At 42.0% G+C, this 22183-nt stretch overlaps 1 protein-coding gene across 3 annotated transcripts in view; it reads left to right on the forward strand.

The window, feature by feature from the left end:
• The window catches only part of igf2bp2a (insulin-like growth factor 2 mRNA binding protein 2a), a 53802-nt gene that overhangs the window by 15207 nt on the left and 16412 nt on the right, over nucleotides 1–22183 (forward strand). For 2 of the 3 annotated variants that reach the window (XM_086124133.1, XM_086124134.1), the window contains exons 3-6: nucleotides 20438–20486; nucleotides 21259–21310; nucleotides 21619–21682; nucleotides 21853–22146. In XM_086124133.1, the coding sequence (XP_085980259.1) occupies nucleotides 20438–20486; nucleotides 21259–21310; nucleotides 21619–21682; nucleotides 21853–22146 (459 nt within the window). Of the gene's footprint in view, nucleotides 1–5328; nucleotides 5457–20437; nucleotides 20487–21258; nucleotides 21311–21618; nucleotides 21683–21852; nucleotides 22147–22183 lie in introns of those variants that run through there. The other variant, XM_086124135.1, reaches the window with a different exon arrangement.

Raw genomic sequence — 22183 nt, forward strand, 5'->3', positions numbered from 1 at the left:
CCTTCCTCTATGATTTTTTTCTACCATGTTCAAATCCGCTTTCTAGTTGATTTATTTTATTTATTTATTCATTTTTAACAGAATTTTCTCAATGCACACTTCACTCTCGAGCCTATTCTCCCACACAAAATGTCTATTCAACTGCTTCTGAATGTTCTTCACCTTGGATAAAAAATAAAAAAAACCCTCATTATTAAACTTAAACCTAAGTTGAAGACGAAAAGTTTTCGCACATCTCTTCAACATTTTTGGTCATTGGCTATGTTATTAGACTACAAAAATTTTTTGAGGACATTTTATGTAGATTTTGACTCGCCAGGCTGTGACCACAAAGCATTTTCAGTTTCACACAGTCAGTTGTTGCACTCATCAAGAATAAGTTTTCAGGTTAGACCATTTATTTCGACTGAGTCTGCTTGTTCCAAAAATAAATAAATAAATAAATAAATAAAAGACCAGAGAGTGATGATGAAAGCAAGGCAGTCTGTAAATGCTTGCAGATTTGTTTGTTGTGGGGAGTGGGAGTTTTTAAAGCCCACTCGGGGCTACAAATAGAATAATTAGTTCTGTTACTATGATGCAAGTTTGTTCCTTTGTGCAGGTGCGCACAGATGTGCTGAAACACCTCAGCGTTTTTTACCATGAAGCTCCTTGACCGAAGAAGTGCCTGCATGGATTAACATAGATACACCTGCAAAACCATTAGACACACCTGCACAATCCATTAACTGAAAAAAAAACTGCCTTCACTTCACAAAGATGACAATGTTCACTTTATATTGAGACTTTAACAAGTATACACACAAGCTTCACAAGAGTGTAAATATAAAAAAACAAACACTCTTCCATCGGCTCTCATTCCATAGGTGTACCTAATATTGTCCCTAATTGCTCAATGACGATTGGGATTCAGATCTGTCGCTGTCCACTTGACACGGACACACATTTATACACAATCCCAAGCAATGTCCAGTCCGCTACCTTCTTAAACCCACCGCCTCATTTTAAAGAGAAGGATTTAGAGCCATTTTAGCCAGCGGATTAAAGTCTGGCAGAGATAATGCCACTTGAGCCACTTTTGAGTCACGTGACACAACACGTCCCAGCGTTTTGGGGCGGAGCATGATGACGTCTTTCCTTTATTAAAGGTTTTAAATATATTTCTAAAGCTCCCTTATTTATTTTTTCATTTGAACATCAAGGTGGCCTCCAATATTTACTTGTAGTTCATATAATTTAATACTCCAAATCTGATTTTAACTGTGAATTTACATGTAGTTTCACCAGTTGCATAAGTGCTTGCTATATGGATCTAGATTCCACTTTCCACAACCAATCAAGGCTCACCTGTTTTTTGAAGCTGAGTCACGATTTGTTCGTTACCTGAGGCCTGAGCAACTGTGATGTCATTTTCAGTAGACAGTAAGTGGCAAAATGGCCGCTCCCTGAGATAGACAAAAACTGGTGGATTTTGCTGCTTAATTGAAATTACACAAACATAATATTAATCAGAATGCCGTGTTTGGACTCGTGGGGCTGTATAGAATATATTATCGTAAATAACATTTTGGGGTTGTCTTCCCCTTTAAGCTTTTACCTCAAGTAAGCTTAAAGGTTGAAAAAAATAGGGGAAAACGAGAGTACAGTAGAAGTACCTATGTATGAAACAATTCAATGATTCGCACCAAAAGACTGAAAGATATGGTATATGTGCCCTCATCTTTGGCATGCAGGCCATTTCTCTCTCTCTACACATCATAACTACACTTCTATTATTTTTTATTGTGTTTTATAGTACCCATGATCCGTTTTTGTATCTCAGTTATGCCAGTGACTCTTGTGTTTTATGAGTCCCACTAGTGGTACACACGCTCTCTCGTGGTCTACAATATAATTACTGCCTGAGTCTGCCCTTTTTAAATTTTAGGTTCAAAGCATTTGCATTTAACGCTTTGAACAATTTTTATTTTTTTAACATCTATTAAGGTCCATTTTTATTTAAGCGTTCTGTGCAATGCGTTCTGATTGAATCATTATTTAAATTCATTTACGGTACTTACACTGGATAGGCTCCAGGTTGTCTGCTCCCCTTGTGGGGATTTGCATTCCAGAAAACGGCTGCATGGATATTTAAGCCCAGGGTGAATTTTTAAACCGCATAATGTGACAGTGTCGTACAATACTATTCCATGTACATTCTAGGGGTAAAATATTTGTCTTATTTTTGATGAGCACTTAGGCCTACTATGCTGTTGTATTTAATGTTAAGTCAAGTTTATTTGTAAAGCCCTTCGTCACAAGAAGAGTCATCAATCTCATAATGCTGGATTTTATGATGTTTGTCGGGGAAGTATTTATTTTAGGTGGTCCTTTTTTTTTTGAGCCACTGATTTATCCTGTTCAGAGTCACAGCAGGGGTTGGATCCTCTTCCAGCTGACTGGACGAAAGGCTGACGACAACCTGATCTGACCGCCAGTCAAGGCGATTGGGAACAACACATTGTTTGATTATAGCTGCATTACCATTTAATAACTTCGGTACATTTTATTTTGCAGCACGGTGGACGAGCTGTTGTTTGGCTCACATTTCCGAGGTTCAAGGTTTTAATGACGGCTCCCTTCTTCCTGTGTGTAATCTGCATGTGCCTGTAGAATGACTTTGCTCAGATTACTTTACTGGCAGCATAGTCTCAAAGTGTAAGAAAAAAAAAATAGACCATTTAAAGTGTCTGTTAGGCCCACCTTGGACAGGATTCCCTTCACCTCAGATTATTAAATGAAAAGTCGCCATTGCATGTGGCACACGGCGAGGTTGACAATCTGATGCAAATGATTCTTAAATCCCTGTCATCACTTTGGAGTAATCAATCATTGAGTCATCCTTGTCGTCCACATTCCTGAGAGGGCTCGCATTCCTGATCTGTCTCGCACCAACAACGAAAAAGCCATTTGAATTCAACGGTCTGATGAAAACTTGTGTGCAAATGCCGACCAAAAAAGTGTGACTTAATGTACACCACAGGTAAAAGGTAAAATTCAAATATGTATCTAGTCCAGTGTCAGTCAATCACATTCTAGTTGAAGCACTAAAAATGTACTTTCCATCAGGATAGAGTTAAGCACCGCATTCTCTGGTTGGATGTTTCGGGTTTCCACATTGTTCCTTTTGACCCGACACTCGTCAATCCAGTTTGTTTTCCCACGAGCCATCTTGTAAAACTTTGAATGCTACCAACCTCCCCTCACCCCCGTGTTGATGACAAAAGATGTTGGTACACTCTCACGCCAAGGAAACAGCGCATTGTTATTGATCTGTAAATGCAAGAAGCTGGTGCATTTCATTTGCTGATTCACGACCATCAATCAATGGCAACGTGGCCGTGAATTAAAACGCGCCGGCCTTTATCGTCATCCATCATTTGCAAAACAATGTTGTCCTCAAGAAGAATTGGAACAATCGGTTCATATGATCAAAACTGTAAGCTGTATTTTTAAATAGCGGGCACATCACTATTTAATAATGTTATTTCATTACTAGTTGACTGTTGTCAGCAGGATTAGACAGGGTCAAACCCTCGCCATTATAAACACTACCGTACAAGCAATATTTTCATGAATCTATTAACATTATCAAGCATAGTGTAAAACGAAACTGACTAAAAGGTTCCCTCAGAACCTTTCAGGAATACTCTAGATTGCGCATTGGTGTCAATATGAATGTGAGCGTGAATGTGTACCTGTCTCTTGCCCAAAGTCAGCTTGAGAGCCACCCTAATGTGGACAAGTCCTCCAAAAAATGGTATTTGGCTGTTTTGTTGCTTTCGCCATATTTAGCCATGTCACACTTTCCCCCCCGTGTTCTTTGGTTATCATTACGTGTCTCCTCTTCAGTCCTCACTGGTACCCTACTTTTGTGTTATCACAACAAAAATCCAAACAAAAACACATTTGTGGTGTTACTCTATTAGTTTCACAAATAAAAAATTGACTGAGTGTCATTTTAATGAGAAGCGTTATTACACGGCAATTTATTATAAACTGGTGCAGCATAGCCCTTGAAGTGACAAGTCAATTGGTTAATTGGGTGCGAGTGAAGTATTTGTCAGGCTTGCGGTTCCTAAGGTGATCCAATAATCACTCTCTCATTGTAAGATCCATAAAAAATACAACCAATGTACTACCAGCCTGCCAGACCGAACTCTGGGCTAAATCCATCTTTTTTTGTAACGTTCGACATGCCACCAAAAATCAGATGAAAACGGACACACGCAAGACTGCAACTTGACACTTCTTTTCTTTCCATGAATTTAATCTGTACTCACAAGACACTTCATTAGGTTCAAATGGAAACAAATTGAGCAATGTACATGAGCTGAAGAAACACCTCTTAGTGTTATGCAACTCAAAATTGCAAACTGCACCCACAATTAAATCACTGTTAAAATCAATACCTCAGTATCAAATCAAAACTGCAGCATTATTATGTTTGGAAAAACTGAAGGTTTGAAAACAACACTGATCCTGATGTTGTGACTAGTGGGTGTCGCACAATTGCAGTTTTCTACAAAAAATGATGTGCTGGTAAAATCAAAATCAAAAGGTTAGTATGATTTAAAATATATTTTGAAGCAAATACCGTACAGTACTTAAATATCTACCAGTGCTGCAAATGAGGAGGATTTTAATCATGCATATGCTATAGATATGTATTTTCCTTGGAATGTGATTTTGTATTTCAAATTGTGAGTTCTGAAGGAAAAAAAATCTGTGTACTGGCAATCTTTTTTGTTGTTGTGGTTTTTACACATATTACCCATTATATTATTTTCTTGAACTTACATATTACGTAAAGTACTACACAGACATTACCATTTGACAAATATTGTGGACAATTTTGAACTCAACTCTGCATTAAATGGATGTACAGTCATCCCTTAACTGTAATTGCAATATTTTGGGGGAAACCACTTGATTAAAGAGCAATCTTTCAGCTTTAATGAGAATTTGGGTTATTTCAAACCTGTTGTAGCCGTGTATGAATGCAAAATGATACCGTAGTGAAGAATGTCATTGTCTAAATAATATTGAACCCTTGAAAATGAACGTATACTCAAAGATAGCTGATATATCGAAATGGTACACAAATACACAAATGACAGAGCGAAAAAGGAAGTTTGAGTGTTTGCGTCATGTTGCGTGTGCGGTATTGATCCAGGTTAACTCCGCCAGGACCTGCGCCTATGACAGGCAGGCACTTGGCCAGGCTCAGCCCTCAGCCCTCCACCTCGACTGTAATAGCTTACGGTGGGCAGATTAAAGGATGAGACCCGATGAACAAGCTGCACGCGTACGAAAATCAGCGACCGGCCGTGAGGGGCAAGTGGACCGCGCCAGCTTTTGTCCACTTTGCGAGTGGCCTGCAGAGTGACGGGGGGACACGTTGCATGCATGTGGGGGTAAGCATGCCCTGTCAAGGTGTTCGCGTGTGTGATTGCACGTCAGGTTGCTTGCGTGCAAACTCGGGCCGCCTGGCCTCTCGGCTGCCTTGCTGACTCTGTGCTTTGTGACGGACACTTCAGGCAGTTTGTGGAGTGATATTACATGAGCTATGAGAGAGTTGCTTGTTGTTACTGTCCAGAGAAAAAACATCCATCCCGAAATGCTTGTCCTAACTAGGTTGGTGGGTGAGCTGGAGCCGATCCCAGCTGACTTGGTGAGACAGACGTACACCAATCAATCGCATGGCACATAGAGATATTCACGTACATACAAACCATCAGAATGTTGAAGCATATGTGTGAACCGAGCCACATTTTCTTCCAAATTTGTGTAAAAATGACAACATGTAATTTTATTTTATTTTTTTTTTATACTCACTGTCAGCACTGTGGTTCATATGCTTGATCTCTGTACAGGCGGAATGGGTTCACTTCCGAATGGGTGATTATATGACTGTACATGGTGTTGTTGTTTTTTTGTGTGTGCTCTGTGATTTACTGGCAAACTAGTCTAGGGTATAGCCTACCTCTTACCAAAAGTCTGCAATAGGACCCCGGCCTAAGAGACCCTGAACAAGATAAGTGCTATAAAATATGGAATGATTAATAATATATTCAGCGTTTGGTTGGCGAGCAATGCACGGTGTGGTCTTCCTTTTTCCCAAAGTTGGTTCAGCTGCCCACAACCCTAATTAGGACAAGTGCTATAAAAAATAGATGGATGGCCGTATCTGACGCTGTGATGTTTTATTTCTATTTCAGAATTTTTCTTACGTAAAAAAAAATTTGTGATGCATGCTATTTATTGGGGGCAACACTTGTCAATAGCAGGTGTGCCTCACTGTTGTGAGGTTTCGAGATTGAAACTGGTGAAAGAAGATAGTTCATTCTTTCTTTCAGTAGGTTCCTTGCTTATATTTCCACAGAACACAATATACTGCGGGCCTTGAAGGCAAAGTCAAAACGCTCTTAAACGGCTGACAATACGGCTGTTTGAAAATGACTGAACTGTCATCCAAGTAGCAAAAAAAAAAAACGTAACCCCTGTGACTGTAAGGGTAAAATAGAGACAATTTATCTAGGCGTACATTTACATAGAATGCAGTTCGCACTTTATTTAATGACCTGTTGCTTGATCCATATTGCACTGATCAACCGTGACAAAAGGAGCATGTACAGTACTAGTTTTATGTGTCAGAGTCTGCGGGGCCGTCACAAAGTAGCCAAAGAAAAAGCATAACAGTTGTACAGTTAATACACTAATTTGTACCTGTTTTGTGTGTGTTGGGATGATAAACGTAACTCTCCAATTTCAGCAGTGTACTGCATTTGTGGTTTTATCCACATGTTTCCTGGAATGCACGAGGAAAAAAAAACATGTCGAAGCTCGATCACGGAATGCGTCGCAATTGCCACAAAAAGCCGAACTCCCCCCCACCCCCTCTGATATGCAAAGACAGAGTCAATCCACGCTCACTAAAATGGAGATCTGCTGAAATCCTTGCTTGTCTAGAAAATCGGATGATATGATTAGTTTTATAGCACTTATCCAGTTTTGGGTCGTGGGTTAACTGAAGCCTATTGCAGCTGATTTTACCCTGAACAAATTGCCAATCATTCGCATATACTGAAATGTTGTAACCTGACTGTCACTCATTTGGGCTGAAAAGAGATGCAAAATATTTTGTGTTGCCCTGTGAGACCACAGACATTCTTAATTGATCAAACACACATGCTGAGGAAAAAAAATTGAAGTGCTTTTAAGTGTGTGGTGGGTATTGTTGGCATGGTGGTCCCTCTCACCTTTTGCATTTGACTACCACCTGCTTGTGCACCGTAATTTGTCTTCACAAAGTGGCATAACACACTTTTGCATGGGGCAGGTTAAGTCTCGGTTAGACTACAGAACACCACGAGACAAAACCGCCCCGGAGTCAATACGATGGCCAAATTTGTGGTAGAGTAGAGCAAAATAAAGAAGCAGTCATGCTGTGGTGATGACACAAGCTTGTCGGTTTATTGACTGTAGGAAAATGGGGAGGAGACAGATTATCAACTTGACACATATATCAAACCGAATCCAAATTGCGGCAAAAGATGAGACCTACGCGTGTGCGGAATACAACTTGGTGGCAAATAGGTGCTTTCTCCCCAAAGGATTTTTTTTTTTAGGCAGCATGGTGGACATGAGTAGTTTTAATTGAGCAATGCAGCTGTGTGTAGATCGGAAATATCTTTACAGATGCTCGCACATAGTCGCAGCGAAGTTTGTCAGCATAAATTTCGTGTCGACCTACTGTATGTGAACTGGGTTTGTGAAGAATAACCCCAAATGAAATTCACATGTATTTGGGGCATGCTGCAAGAAGGAGCCTTCAGCCAAACCATGGTGGCGTAGCGTCTGATGTGGAATGTGCTGTTTTTATTTGAATATCAAGTGGAACTTTTGACTGCTTTCTTTAATGAAATTCAGAAAAGTGCTTTTGCGTGGGCTCCGGCATCTTATTTGTAGTGATGACGACAGAGAAGTGAAAGTCTTATCTGCTTTACTGCGGAGAATAGCTTTGTGTGTAACTCATCCCTTGTTATTTGGGTTTATGCAATCAAAACACTGATAATGACGGTGTCAACATGACATGAGTAATTGCAGCGTCGTGTGTTTCACTTGTTGACATTTCTTTTGTGTGAGCTTGTACGGCGAGGTGCATCATCGAGGGACGATGTGCCCTGCTCGGACTGACTTTCATACAACGTGCCTGTGAATCGACAGACGGATGTTTGTGGCGTTTGTGTCTGTGAATGGACCGACTGCTCTTGCGGTTTGTGTGTTATGCGACGAGAAAGATAGAAATAGTTTTCCACGTATGGGAGTGGACAGACAAATATTGACGCACCGTAGTTCATCGAAAGAGATCACTTGCTTCCACTGCCACCCCTGCAAGCAATTAGGAAATGGGCTGTCACTTATATAGCGCTTTTCTACCTTTGGTACTCCAAGCGCTTTACACTGTTTCCTCATTTACCTACGCAGCATCAGGAGCAAGTGAGTTGCTCAAGGACACTTCGACAAGGTCACAAGGGCCGGGGATTGAACCTCCAACCATTGGGGTTGGGAGACGACCACACTCCCACTAAGCCATTCGTGAAGTGTTTACACAAAACCTGTGGATGGGTGACTTTCAACTTTTGCCTGTTAAAGTAGATTTGTTCAAGTATTAAAAACTTCAAACCCTTTCTACTTATGCCCTTGAGGTGAGGCCGTGGGTCTGTGTGCCTGTCTTGAGTTGCGTGCATCCACCGGCTTGCGCTCTCTCCGGGAGTCACAGCCGAGAGAAGAAGAAGGTGGTTGCTCATCTCACTGCTGCGCCTCGATGAGCTCTCGCCCGCAGAGGGTTGATAAGGGAAACACAGGCGCTCGGGCGCTTCCAGCTGAGATGAGATGCTTTGCAGCGGCATGGAGCGACCGCTTCCTCACTGCTGCAGTCGTTAGTGTGTGGAGACGGTGCAAGCCTTTTATGTGTGCTGAGGCTGCAGGGGGGGAACATTCAAGAATGGGGAACTGTCATACAGTAACTTCATCATATTTTCCTTGTGCCTGTTTGTTTACATTAGGTGTTTGAAATGACCAAGTGAAGTTCACATTGTTTGTGAGTCGATAAATTGATATTAACGGTACATGTGAAATGGTGTCCGTGAAGATAAAGGGACAGATTTCTGCATTCTATTTCAATGGCATTTTTGTGAATGGGGAGGCTTTCATGTCCTCGTTGCATATGAATGGATGGAACTTCAGCTTGTCTATAATAAATGGACAGGTGTTAACAATTTTTGTCAAAATGGACCAATATTTTCTTTGTGTGTGTGCAAATTGCCGAATGGATATTTAAATTCTGTGCTAGTTTCTAGACGGCATATGTGGCAATGCTAGCGTATCCCAATTTTTGTGCATGTGCTTTTTAAAATATGCCGGCTTGCTGTGGAACCCGTTCTAACATGCCTTCATGCACATTTAGACCGCGCGTTACACCGCATTCATGGCAGTCAAATAACAGCCCTTTGTGTCGTATGCCTGTGTGTTAAATGATTGTGTGTGTGTAAGAATTTTTGATACAGTTCTTGTATTCTTACTCACTTGTGCTTTGTCCCTATTTTGGAGGTTTGTAGCCTTTGGGTAGCTCCTCAGGGGTTGATCTTTTCTCTTGAGAAACAAATGGTTTAAATCGTTTTAAAAAATTTGTATTGATGTATTTATTTTAAGTAGGATATTAATAACTAGAAACATACAAAGTCACCAAAATGTCCTAAGCTCCATTCAAATCCAGCAGAGAGAGAAATTGTGATTCAGGTGGCGAAACGGAACAGCCAAGACCTTGTTCTGACTTGGTATTAATGCACCTCCGTGGGCCATGTGATCATGAATAGCCAACTCGAATACGACTGCCTGATTTACCCGCATGAGATGCATTTAAATCTCATCCATTTCTTGATCTCATTGCTAGTCACATGTTTAAAATGCACAGCGAGTGGGGTATGGGCATTGCGGATTTGTTAATTTATGCAATATATAAATTAGGTTAAAAGATGCTCTGATATACAATAAGAGTTAGGGATGGGCATAGTAATCCAGTAGTTGATTGATTGATTTTTTTAAGAATGTGGTCGACGTTGACTAATCGAGCCTGGAAAGCAATTGAGGCAAAATGGATTGCACGAGTCGGCTATTGATTTAGTTTCAACAAGTTTACGGTTTAAGGAACAATCACCTCATGTCAGCGATGGCTATTTCTTACAGCATTTCATGAACAAACAAATAAATCAATAAAAACCCTCACTTTAAGTTTGATGACCTAAGCCCAAAAACTTTCACCATTCAGCATCGGCAATTTGTCAAGCCCTATTTCTCAACCCTAAGTGAGCAAAAGCTAATATTTTACATAAGGTACATGACACACCACCAAATGAAAATGTTTCAGAAAGCCTGTACAAGTGAACCTAAATATAGGATGATTACCCAATTTACCCACAAATTTGACACAAACCAATTCAACTTTATTGATCGTGTATTTTAAAGCTGGAACTGAAACAATATGGCGTACATAAATAAACGCAAAAAATGGACGATTACCCATTCAATTTCGTGCATGGGTCCTTAAGAATTTTTGTTATATGCTGTTATGATGACATCCACCCGATTTCACGTAGAACGGCGAAATTGGTGTCGGGGCCTATTTTTTCTTTATTAATGTTCCATGGCGTGCTACATAAGTAATTTTTGGGGGTGTTGTGTTCTGACCCCTCACCAGGATTCAAAGGCTTTGGTGAGCATTCAGGCTGCATGCTGAGGGCCCCAAGAGGCCTTTCATTCGTCAGAAGAATCATAATAAACAGAAATTCCAAGAGAACAAAAAATATGTTGAAACTAAAAATTATAGGTATTTTTTTAATTCACTGATTAACTGAACTTGGGATTTTTTCAATTAAAGTATTCTTCCTCATAGCTGATGCAGAAGAAAATGTCAAATATACAAAAACTAGCAACAAGGTTGAAACACCCGCCAGGCACAACATAAGATGAATCGGGTAGTTAACATAGCATTTCCTGCGTTCTCTACATGATAGTGGTCGTCTAAAACAAATAAATAAATAAAATCTGTTTATTTTGTCAAGCTCCCCACCCATGCAACGTGGAGTTTTTTTTCCACTCAAAAGAAAGCAGCAAATGTTACCATCTTATAATTGCCAACTTGCATTGTAACAGTTCCATTGGCCAGCCCTAGAAGAAAGGGTACTTGGAATAAATAAATAAATGCAGTAGATTTTCTTTGCATGGAGAACAATTCCAAGTGAGTTGAAGGCTGTGAGGGGAGGTGTTTTGTGGGACAGACATGCTGCCGACAGGTCCAGTGGACTGAAAGGCTATTTGGGATGTCTCTATTCATCCAAAGTGAGCCTCCCGCTGGGCCTGCGAGCCGTCGCTTACAGGACGAGCTTCTGCACACAACTAGGAGGTAAACAATGCTTTCAGAGGCCTCATTACACACAATTATTTGACCAATGTGTTTATCCTTCAGCGGGGAAAAGGGACCATTTTATCCTCAATCCAACAAATGCCACACTTAGTGTTGACTATTTTGATGTGCTAATCAATTTATTTTTGCACTGAAGCAATTTAATTGTATTGGGCCACAACATTGGGTACGAAGCGATACAAAATTCTGCCTTTGTTAAGATTATTACTATTATTAAGATACGTATGTGCAGTTTTGAGTGACACTGTGAGAGTGATGTTTATGTGATTATATGTTGATGGTGTTTGAAGCACTGCACTGCGTTACATTGGGAGCTGTTTCTAATATTTTGATTGTCGAGCACATAAAACAAGGTGACATATACATCATCTATCTTATTAAGAGATTTCCAAACGGTTACCCCCTCAATGACTATTTTATATATATTGCAATGCGGTTTACTGTTATATAATAAATGTCTGATAACAATGTGACATTTTCTTTGCTTTCTCTCTCGCATTCTCTCCACTTGTGATATTATAAGTTAATCAAAGGCATAAGAAAATCATATTCCTTTTTGTGTGGCAAACAGTAAGGTATAGCTTAATAATTTCACCAATGCGCTTTATTTTTTTGCAAAGTGTTTTTCTGGGCAAGTAAAATACTGCACAACAACAAACACATATTTGTGTTAAACACGAATAGCAGCAATAGAACACTATAAAACTCCACCAGTTCATCAAATAGAAAGTCATCTAATTGTTAAATTTGTTGATAGGATAACAATAGCAAAAATCCATCAGCTGTTACAAATCACTTGAATTATTTCAGGTTATATGCCTTACATCAATCAATCAATTTGAAGAAAAACTTTAGCACTTTTAGCTAGAGACAGAAATTCTCAATACCTTCAAAGAATTGGAGTTGCATGAGATAACTCAAATTCCAATATTATTCAAAATTAAAATTGCAAGTAACTTAAATGTTTTATTCAATTTACAGAAATGTAAACCTGAGGAGACTTCATTTATTAGTAGCTGGGAGTACATTTATTAGTGCTGGCCAGACAGTCCGAGTGAAACTTATGCTGGGCGTGATCATGTGATTTGTCTCCTTTTGAGCCTTCTGTGAATGATGTCACTCGTCTTCGGCAAGAGTTGATGGGTGAGCAGCTTCTTTCCTGCCCCACCCTCTTGCTAGTCCAAATCCGCCGGACCGCCCTGTGTGCTTGTGCACGGACACAGCGATTTAGCTGGTGCAGGTGGAAGCAGTAAATATTAGTTTTTCAAATGAGCGGGGCCACCTTTGGCTATTTAAAGGATTTCAACCCCCCTCTCATGCCTCTCACCTCCCTCCCTCTTGTTGACAGGAAGCTGCAAAACAGCGGCCGGTCAGCGATTGCATTCACCGTACATTAAGTGACCATTCAGGGTGAATCCTCATCTCGTTTGGTGCTGAGGAAGGCCTCTGGGTTCACCTTGTGCATGTAAACAAAATAGTCCACAGTGTCATGGGTCTCACCCATCCCTACCGACGGACAGACAGACAGAGAGACGGGCGGGCGGGGGATGTTCTGCCTAGCGTTTAGCCACAGGCATGCTTAAAATGAAACGAAGCAAGTGTCACTTTTTCCATAAAAATCCAGGAAGTTGCATATTTGGGAGCGACGAGGCAAGCAAGTGGCATGTGTGGTGAGGCACATGAAAGAGGAAGGGCAGCGACGGATCACACGTTTGTGCAAACAGAGCATTCAAGCAACAATATGCAAAAAGGAGAAATCCCTCTAGACACACAGCAGACGCCACAGGATACTCACTCAGGATTGCAATGTGTGCATTTGAACAACACCCCAACAACGGCCTTATAACAAAAATGTTGTTCATTTGATATACATGACAAAATATTGTGACTATCTAGTGAGGGTGCAGCAAGTCCAGATTCCATTCAAACTCCATCCAGCCATCTGTTTTCTACGGCACTTACTATGGTCGATGGTGAGCAACTATGGAATCATCAGTTAAAAAAAAAAAAAAGAGACAGCCCTCCAGGTGTTCGTTTTGCACAGCGCTCGATCATCCGAGTGAATGAGCTGGAGCCTAGCCCAGCTGACTTTACACTCTGGACTAACCAGCAGCCGATCGCGAGGCAAAAATAAACAAACAACCATTTAGACTCAGCTTCACACCTAATTTAGAGTCTTCAATGGACCTCACATGGACAATATGTCTCTGGCGTATGGGAGTAATATATAAACGGTGGAATATGATTACCAGTATGTCAGTTTCCATTATTTCATATAAAGAAATGTGAGGTCGGTGAGGGTGTTCTCCCACAATGGTGCCATTTTTTTCGGTTAATACTAAGAGATGAGCATTCACACTTAAACACTTTGTGACCAAATATGTAATACAATTTTTTTTTTCATTCTGATTCCATTGTTTTCATGAGTGAGGAGTTACTGGAGTTTTTGTAGAGTAAAATCAAATACGCTAAGGCATTTATATATATATATATATATATATATATATATATATATATATATATATATATACCTGTATACATATATATATATATATATATATATATATATATATAAAATAACAATTCCTCGTCTCACCCCCCCTCGGGTGGTGTCCGTCCCTCATTCAGCTCGGGTCCTCTACCAGAGGCCAGGAAGCTTGAGGGTTCTGCGCAGTATCCTTGCTGTTCCCAGCACTGCACATTTCTGGACTGAGATGTCCAATGTTGTTCCCGGGATCTGTTGCAACCACTCATCTAGTTTGGGGTCACTGCCCCGAGTGCTCCGACCACCACAGGCACGATTGTGACCTTTTCGAGTTTCTCGTGTTCCTTCTTTCTGATGTTTCCATCACTTGGGACCGCTACATCCACTACAACGGCTTTCCTCTGCCCTTTATGTATGATCACGATATCTGGTTGGTTCGCCATTACCATCTTGTCAGTCTGGATCTGGAAGTCCCACAGGATCTTCGGTCTGTCATTCTCCACCACCTTCGGAGGTGTTTCCCATTTTGACCTTGGGGTTTCCAGTCCATACTCCGCACAGATGTTTCGGTAGACTATGCCAGCCATCTGGTTATGGCGTTCCATGTAGGCTTTCCCTGCCAGCATCTTACACCTTGCATTATGTGTTGGATCGTCTCAGGTGCCTCTTTGCACAACCTACACCTTGGGTCTTGTCTGGTGTGGTATATCTGGGCCTCAATGGCTCTGGTGCTCAGGGCCTGCTCCTGAGCAGCTAGGATGAGTGCCTCTGTGCTGTCCTTCAGGCCAGCCCTCCCTAGCCACTGATAGGACTTCTTGAGATCGGCCACTTCAGTTATGGTCCGGTGGTACATCCCGTGTAGGGGCTTGTCCTCCCATGATGGTCCCTCTTCCAGCGCCTCATCTTCTGTTCCCCATTGTCTGAGACATTCTCTGAGTACATCATCCGTTGGAGCCTTCTCCTTGATGTATTCATGGAGCTTGGATGTTTCATCCTGGACAGTGGCTCTCACACTCACTAGTCCCCGGCCTCCTTCCTTTCGGCTTGCGTACAGTCTCAGGGCGCTGGATTTGGGATGGAACCCTCCATGCATGGTTAGGAGCTTTCGGGTCTTAACGTCCGTGGTCTGAATTTCTTCCTTTGGCCACCTTATTATTCCTGCAGGGTATCTGATCACTGGCAGGGCATAGCTGTTTATTGCCCGGGTCTTATTCTTGCCATTGAGCTGGCTTCTTAGGACTTGCCTCACTCGCTGGAGGTATTTGGCCGTAGCCGCTTTCCTTGTTGCCAGTTCGAGGTTGCCATTGGCTTGTGGTATACCGAGGTACTTGTAGCTGTCCTCAATGTCTGCTATTGTTCCTTCAGGGAGCAAGACACCTTCAGTGCGGACTACCTTTCCTCTCTTAGTCACCATCCGACTACATTTCTCAAGCCCGAATGACATCCCGATGTCGCTGCTGTAGATCCTGGTTGTGTGGATCAGGGAGTCTATGTCCCTTTCGCTCTTAGCATACAGCTTTATGTCATCCATGTAGAGGAGGTGACTGATTGTAGCTCCATTTCTGAGGCGGTATCCATAGCCTGTCTTGGTGATTACTTGGCTTAGGGGGTTCAGTCCTATGCAGAACAGCAGTGGGGAGAGTGCATCACCTTGGTATATGCCACATTTGATGGACACTTGGGTAAGTGGCTTGCCATTGGCTTCAAGTGTGGTTTTTCACATCCTCATCGAGTTCGCAACGAAGGCTCTTAGGGTCCTGTTCACCTTATACAAGCATTCAGTGATCCATGTATGTGGCATCGAGGCATAGGCTTTCTTGTAATCAATCCAGGCTGTGCACAAGTTGGTACCTCGGGACCTGCAGTCTTGTGCGACTGTTCTGTCAACCAGGAGCTGATGTTTGGCTCCTCTGGTATCTCTACCAATGCCCTTCTGTGCTTCGCTCATGTATTGATCCATGTGTCCACTTATCTTAGCCGCAATGATGCCTGACATGAGCTTCCATGTTGTGGAGAGACAGGTTATTGGCCGATAGTTGGATGGGACTGCACCCTTTGAGGGATCCTTCATGATCAGGATCATTCGCCCTTCGGTTAGCCATCCTGGGTGAGTCCCATCCCTCAGCAGCTGGTTCATTTGTGCTGCTAGGCGCTCATGGAGTGCTGTGAGTTTCTTTAGCCAGTAGGTGTGGACCATGTCCGGGCCTGGTGTCCAGTTCTTCATATCTGAGACTCTTTCCTGTATGTCTGCCACTGTTATGGTAACTGGGTTCTGTTCAGGGAGGTTGCTGTGCTCCTCTCTCAGGGTCACCAGCCATTGTGCACTGCTGTTATGTGCAACCTCCTTCTCCCATATGCCTTTCCAGTACCTTTCAGTTTCCAGTCTTGGTGGGTCAGCTCTGTTGTTAGGGCCCTTCCACTGAGCGTACACTTTCGCAGGTTGTGTTGCGAACAGCCTGTTTATTCGTCTGGCCTCATTCTCTTTCGTGTACCGCTTTAGGCGGCTGGACAAGGCTTGGAGCCTTTGTTTGGCAGTTTCGAGTGCTTCATCTGGATGTACCTCTCGGGTATCGGCCTTTTCATCACACCTCTCTGGGCCTCCGTCAATTGACTCACATCTTTCCCAGCCGCCTTGATCTTAGCCTCCAACCGTCTTTTCCATGGTGGGTAACGTATCTCATGGCTTCCATGGTTGCTCTTATAGCCAAGCATCTCAAGGATCACTGATGCTGAAGCATCAGCTCATTGGTTTCCGTGATCGTTAGGGTAGGGATCGCCCTCAGTGCTGCATTCACACTTTCCATGAGACTTTCAGGTGGTACTTCACATAGCCGTTGTAATCGGTTTCTAGGTTGCCCAGCTTTCATTCTAGCCATGATCTTAGCTTTCAGGTCAGTTGCTGCCTCGCTCAGCATTTCATTCATTGGGGCTGGCCTCCCAATCTCATCATCTGCATTCATTGGGGCTTGCCTCCCAATCTCTGGTATGACCTCCTCCTCTGATTTGGCAGCCTGGGGCCCTTCACCATGGAACCTGCGTTGTACCTCATCAATCTCAAGTTGTGACAGCAGTTGCCGTTTGTGGATGTTGGAACACTGAGCTACTAGTTGTTTCGTGGTCAACCGTGACTGTGGGTTTCGAAGTAACCATTTAGCACACATTCTCTGCATGTAACCCCTCTGACTAGGGTTGCTTGAGTAGTAGCATTCCAACAGAGCCATGTTATCGCATCTCGCCCATCTCCGCTTTGTTCCAGTAGCCCATTTTTCATCAAGGTGCTCTGGTTCCCCAGCACCTGACGCAGACTTTGTTTGGCCGGGCGACGTCTGAGCAGGCATGTCATTCATTTTACTGTCTCTCATCATTGTATGAGGTAGGCATTAGCGTGAAGGATCTTGCCCAAGGACCCACACTGGATGGTGTTATGTGCTCATTTTTTGCCCCAAGCGGGATTCGAACCACCATCTCCCGCATGCCAAACCGATGCCTTACCAACTGAGCTATCCAGCCGCTATATATATATATATATATATATATATATATATATATATACATATATATATATATATATATCTCCAGATCTCTCCAGATTTCACATCAAGTCAATTTGTGCGTAAACAGAAACGAGATCATCATGATATCAGTATATATCCATTGTGTTGGGCGTATTTGAATGATACCTGTTGCTGTCTGTTTGGAAGTACTCGTGGTATAATGTAATACCTTCATTTCTACTTGGCAACAGCCTTTCATAGGCAGTCCCTTTCTGGAGTTCAGCTCGGCTGACATTTGATCCGGCGAATACGAAGTAGCAGTACCAAGTGCAGCACGCGAGCACAGATCACTGGTGTCCATTAGCACAATCAATAGGGAAGACCTCACTCGAAATCCTTGTAGGATCCAAACAGACACTACTGAGCTGTCGTCACCCCCCCGCTCATACTTTGACATTTTGGTTGAGCTGTTGCGGCGAGACAAAGTGCTTATAATACATGGAGAGTTCCGAGTGACGGTGCACAAGTCATCCACTGACTCCAATACAAAATCAATTTCAAGCCTAGTTTAGTCGCGGCATGGCGCACATGTCAAACACATTTAAACTAATTTGTTTGCAGTATTGAATGAATGAGGTGAAGAGTGGAATGTCCTAAATTTGTGATTCTCACCCTCTCTCCTCCTCCTCATACTCTTCTTTTTCCGTTCTTTTTTTCATTTTTCCTGGAGGAGCACAATCAGAAAAAGTTATTCATTCATGTCTCGCTGCCTGCTTGTGCAAAACTCTGACCTGCGCTCTTTTCCGGGAAAGATGCAAAAACCTCTTCGGAGGAATGCCTGCCAGCCCACAGCAGACGCTAATTTCTCCCACTTTCACCTTTCCTCCCGCTCTACCCATCACTTCAGCTCCTGGAATGTCTGCTAATTGTCCTCCAAAGTGCTCTTAAGGACTTTGGGGTTTTGCACGAGTATGTGCTTTTTTCCCCCCTCCACATGAATGTCTGCTTCTTTTTTAAATCGCAACACTCATGTTGACTGCGCTACTGCTTGTGTTGTTTCTCACACTTTGTGGTCAACGGGCGCCTTTGTGTCAGCTATTAATGCGGAATTGGAGTGATAAAACAGCACGATGTGGAAATGTAGTACCAAGAGCTGGTCAATGTGTACATGCAGCTACTGTGAAACAATTTTGGCTTTCATGCTTTCATAATGCACTTTTACGCTCTCTGGACTCAACTGATGAGATTTTAACAATATGTGTATTATTGTAGTTCTAGCTTGTGATCTGGGCAGCATGACAGTGGTTAGGACAGCTCGTTCCTAGTTCGAATCTCAGGCTTCGCTTTTTGGAAGGTGTGTGTTCGCCTGAGTACTCTGACTTCCACCATTATGAATTCATGTTTGTCTATACTGTATGTGTCCTGTGATGGGCCGACTACTGTTCCAGGGTTTGTATCTCACCTCTCGCCCCAAAGTTCACCGGTAAGGAAAGGCGCAAGAATGAACTAGATGGAGGAAGGAGACAATACAAAGAGCCATCGGGGGAAATGCCTTTACAAACATAGTAACGCTCACTTTTAACGTACTGTCAATGAAGTATGAAAGTGGTTTTAAAAGTCAGGGCCTTGGCATTGAGTGCCTGGGAAATTTGTGGCCGCGGAAGCTTTTTTTGTCCGAATATAATACATGTTGTAATACACGTTTGTTCAATAAAACGATTGAAAATGTGCAGATGGCTGCGGTTAAACGGGTCATTACATGTTCTTGCTAGTGGTGTTGAGCTACAGTATGTGAAATTAGCTGACATTCTTTTTCAGTGTGAAATGATCCCAAACTGCGGACATTCTCCGTCTTTCCTCCTGTCTTGGCGACAACACGCCAACTTACTTCTACACAGGGCGGTGCCTGCGCCACCTGTAACATTAGCCTGTGTGGAAAATATGATCTATGTGGAGCTTCAACGAAGAGATGTTGCTTCGATTTTTTTTTTTAATGGACTTATTTAAGTTTGTAAATTAAGAGTTGCAACCCTAATCAGAAGGCTAAAAGTTCAAGCTACTATTGAGTAGGCTCACATGTTGCATGATGACCATCACATATTGGGAATTTAGTAGCGACATCACTTTATATTTCCCATTCTTTCAATTGTTTTGATAGTGAGAGTGTCAAATAAACTACAGTATTATGGATGAACTATTCTTCAGCGTTCATCACCCCAATCACTGACTAATTACTACTAATTACAGTTTTCGTATCGGAAATAGAACTGAAATAATAATTTCATAATTTTAAATCTGTCCCCATCATGACACATTTATTTCCTACTCAGGTACTGTAGTAACATTCTGTCATTGACTGTCATGCAAGTGTGTCAAAAGGATAAGATCAAAAATAAATAAATAAAAAATGGAGGTTTGTCATAGAAAACGTTAACTCCTACTAAAAGGAAATTAAATTATTTCAATATAACAAAGCATTGGTGCATATTTAGGACTCGGGGATGTTTGACTTGATTCCACTGTATTTTTCAAGACGTTCACTAAGCCTGGCAGTGAGGCGGCTGGACAGTGATGATGTAAGTGAGGCGTAACCATGGCAACTTAGACACACTTAGGAGTTGTATCAAGACAGGAGTAACTATCCGTGAAAAGACATCATCTCCTCTGCAAAAAGAACAACTGGGAGGTGTTACGTAGCATGGCTAATCATTTCCTCATCTCAAGGAAATATTGCCCCTTGGACGAAAAAAAATGAACTGTGGAACTTTCAAATAGTTTATGCATTCATTTATAGAACGAGAGGGGTGGGGGCCGCATGTAATTAACTTAGGATGTGCGAAATGAGACAATGGATATAAAGAGACGTGAGGATCCTGTGTGCATGGCTACCTGCCTCCTTCATTAAATTCACTGTGTCTCCCCTCTCCGCAGGAGTCGGAAGATTCAGATCCGGAACATTCCCCCTCATCTACAGTGGGAGGTGAGTTGCGTGTGCGTGTTTTGTGCATGTCCAAACAGCATAAAGTAGTAGTAGTCCATTAAGTTTGAAGTTTTGCCTCATTTCAGCTGTTGACTCACTTGTTTGCATCTCCTCAAGCTTCTTTAGTGGAGTCTGTTTTTCATGTAGACTCGAAATGCAAAATTTGCAATATGTTGCAGAACATTGACGAGAACGGACAATACAAAATAAATGTGTCATGACATTGATGTAAATGTTCACATAGTGGGTGCTTGTACAATCTAACATGGTCCATTAGAGACGGCCTACTTGTTCATAAACGTCAGTTGCAGATGTTTACCAAGCATACAAAAAGGCTCTATGTGCCACTGTATAAAATATAAATCAGGGATGATCAAACTTTATCCCCAATGGCCACATTTAATTTTTAAAACAGACAGATGGTCCAGATCCTTTGAAAATAAATGGTGTTAACATTTGTAGAAATGCAGTATGTATTTAAAACAGGTAATATAATAAAGTAATCACTTCTCCTTTTTTAATCCTACTTACAATAAATGTACTTATAATTATTGAATCCATTTATAAAATAATTAAAAAACATGAGTAAAGTATTTATTTTACTGATATTTTCAATTGTAGCAATTCCCCAATTATTTAAGGCATGCAGACTGATGACGTTGATTTAACTACTTTATTATTGTAAATCCATGTGGTTGTCCGTCATATTCTTTTTTTTTTTTTTTTGTCTGCGTCCCCACTCACTGAACTGACGGTATCATCTCTCCATTAGGATTTCGACGGTCTCCTAGCTCGATATGGTACTGTGGAAAACGTGGAACAAGGTAGACCAATTTTTTATGTCTTATTTCATCATATTGATCATATGGATCCCTGCTATTTTTAATTGTAGCAATAGTTTTCCATTTGAAGTTCATACTGATGTTAATGTTTTGCATGGTTGTTGATGTGACTGTCAGTGGAATGCGGTCTAAAATTGATGGCCGATTGGCAACAAAGCAGCTCAACTCATTTGTCACTTCGGAAATTGAGCTGTTAGAACGAGAGCAGTGATCCAGGAGATTGTTGTCGTTACATAATGATGATCGCATCTCATGTCATCTACCTCTGATGTATGACTCTTCTCTTTCAGTCAACACTGACACAGAAACAGCAGTGGTGAATGTTACATACGCAACCAAGGAGGAAGCTAAAGAGTGAGTGCAACGACTGAGGCATGCACAGCATACAAAGCTAAAAAAAAAAATCGAAACTCCACACCAAGGAAAAATGACCAAATTCGTCTTGATCGCTTAGTTGTCGACAGATTCAATTGAAATGAGTTTTCATGTTGCCAAATATTTGCTGTTGGTCATCGACCCTCCAGAGCCATTGAGAAGTTGACAGGACAGCAGTGCGACGACTTCTCCTTGAGGGTGTCGTACATCATGGACTTGGATGCTGCTCCGCCCGTCCAGGCCGCCCGAGGTCGACGCGGCGGCCGCTTGTCACGGGACCAGGAAACCCCTCAGCCCGGACCTTCAGGAGGCTTTGGTGCCCCACGGCCCCGACAGCAGCAGGACTTTCCTTTGCGCATGCTCGTGCCCACTCAGTTTGTGGGTGCCATCATCGGCAAGGAAGGACTCACCATCAAGAACGTCACCAAGCAGACTCAGTCAAAGTAAGCAGCTTAGGTAGCTGGTTAGAGATTTGTCACT

This window comes from Hippocampus guttulatus, chromosome 11 (assembly GCF_054856545.1).
Source record: "Hippocampus guttulatus isolate MCC_2025c chromosome 11, RoL_Hgut_1.0, whole genome shotgun sequence".
Lineage (NCBI taxonomy): Eukaryota > Metazoa > Chordata > Actinopteri > Syngnathiformes > Syngnathidae > Hippocampus > Hippocampus guttulatus.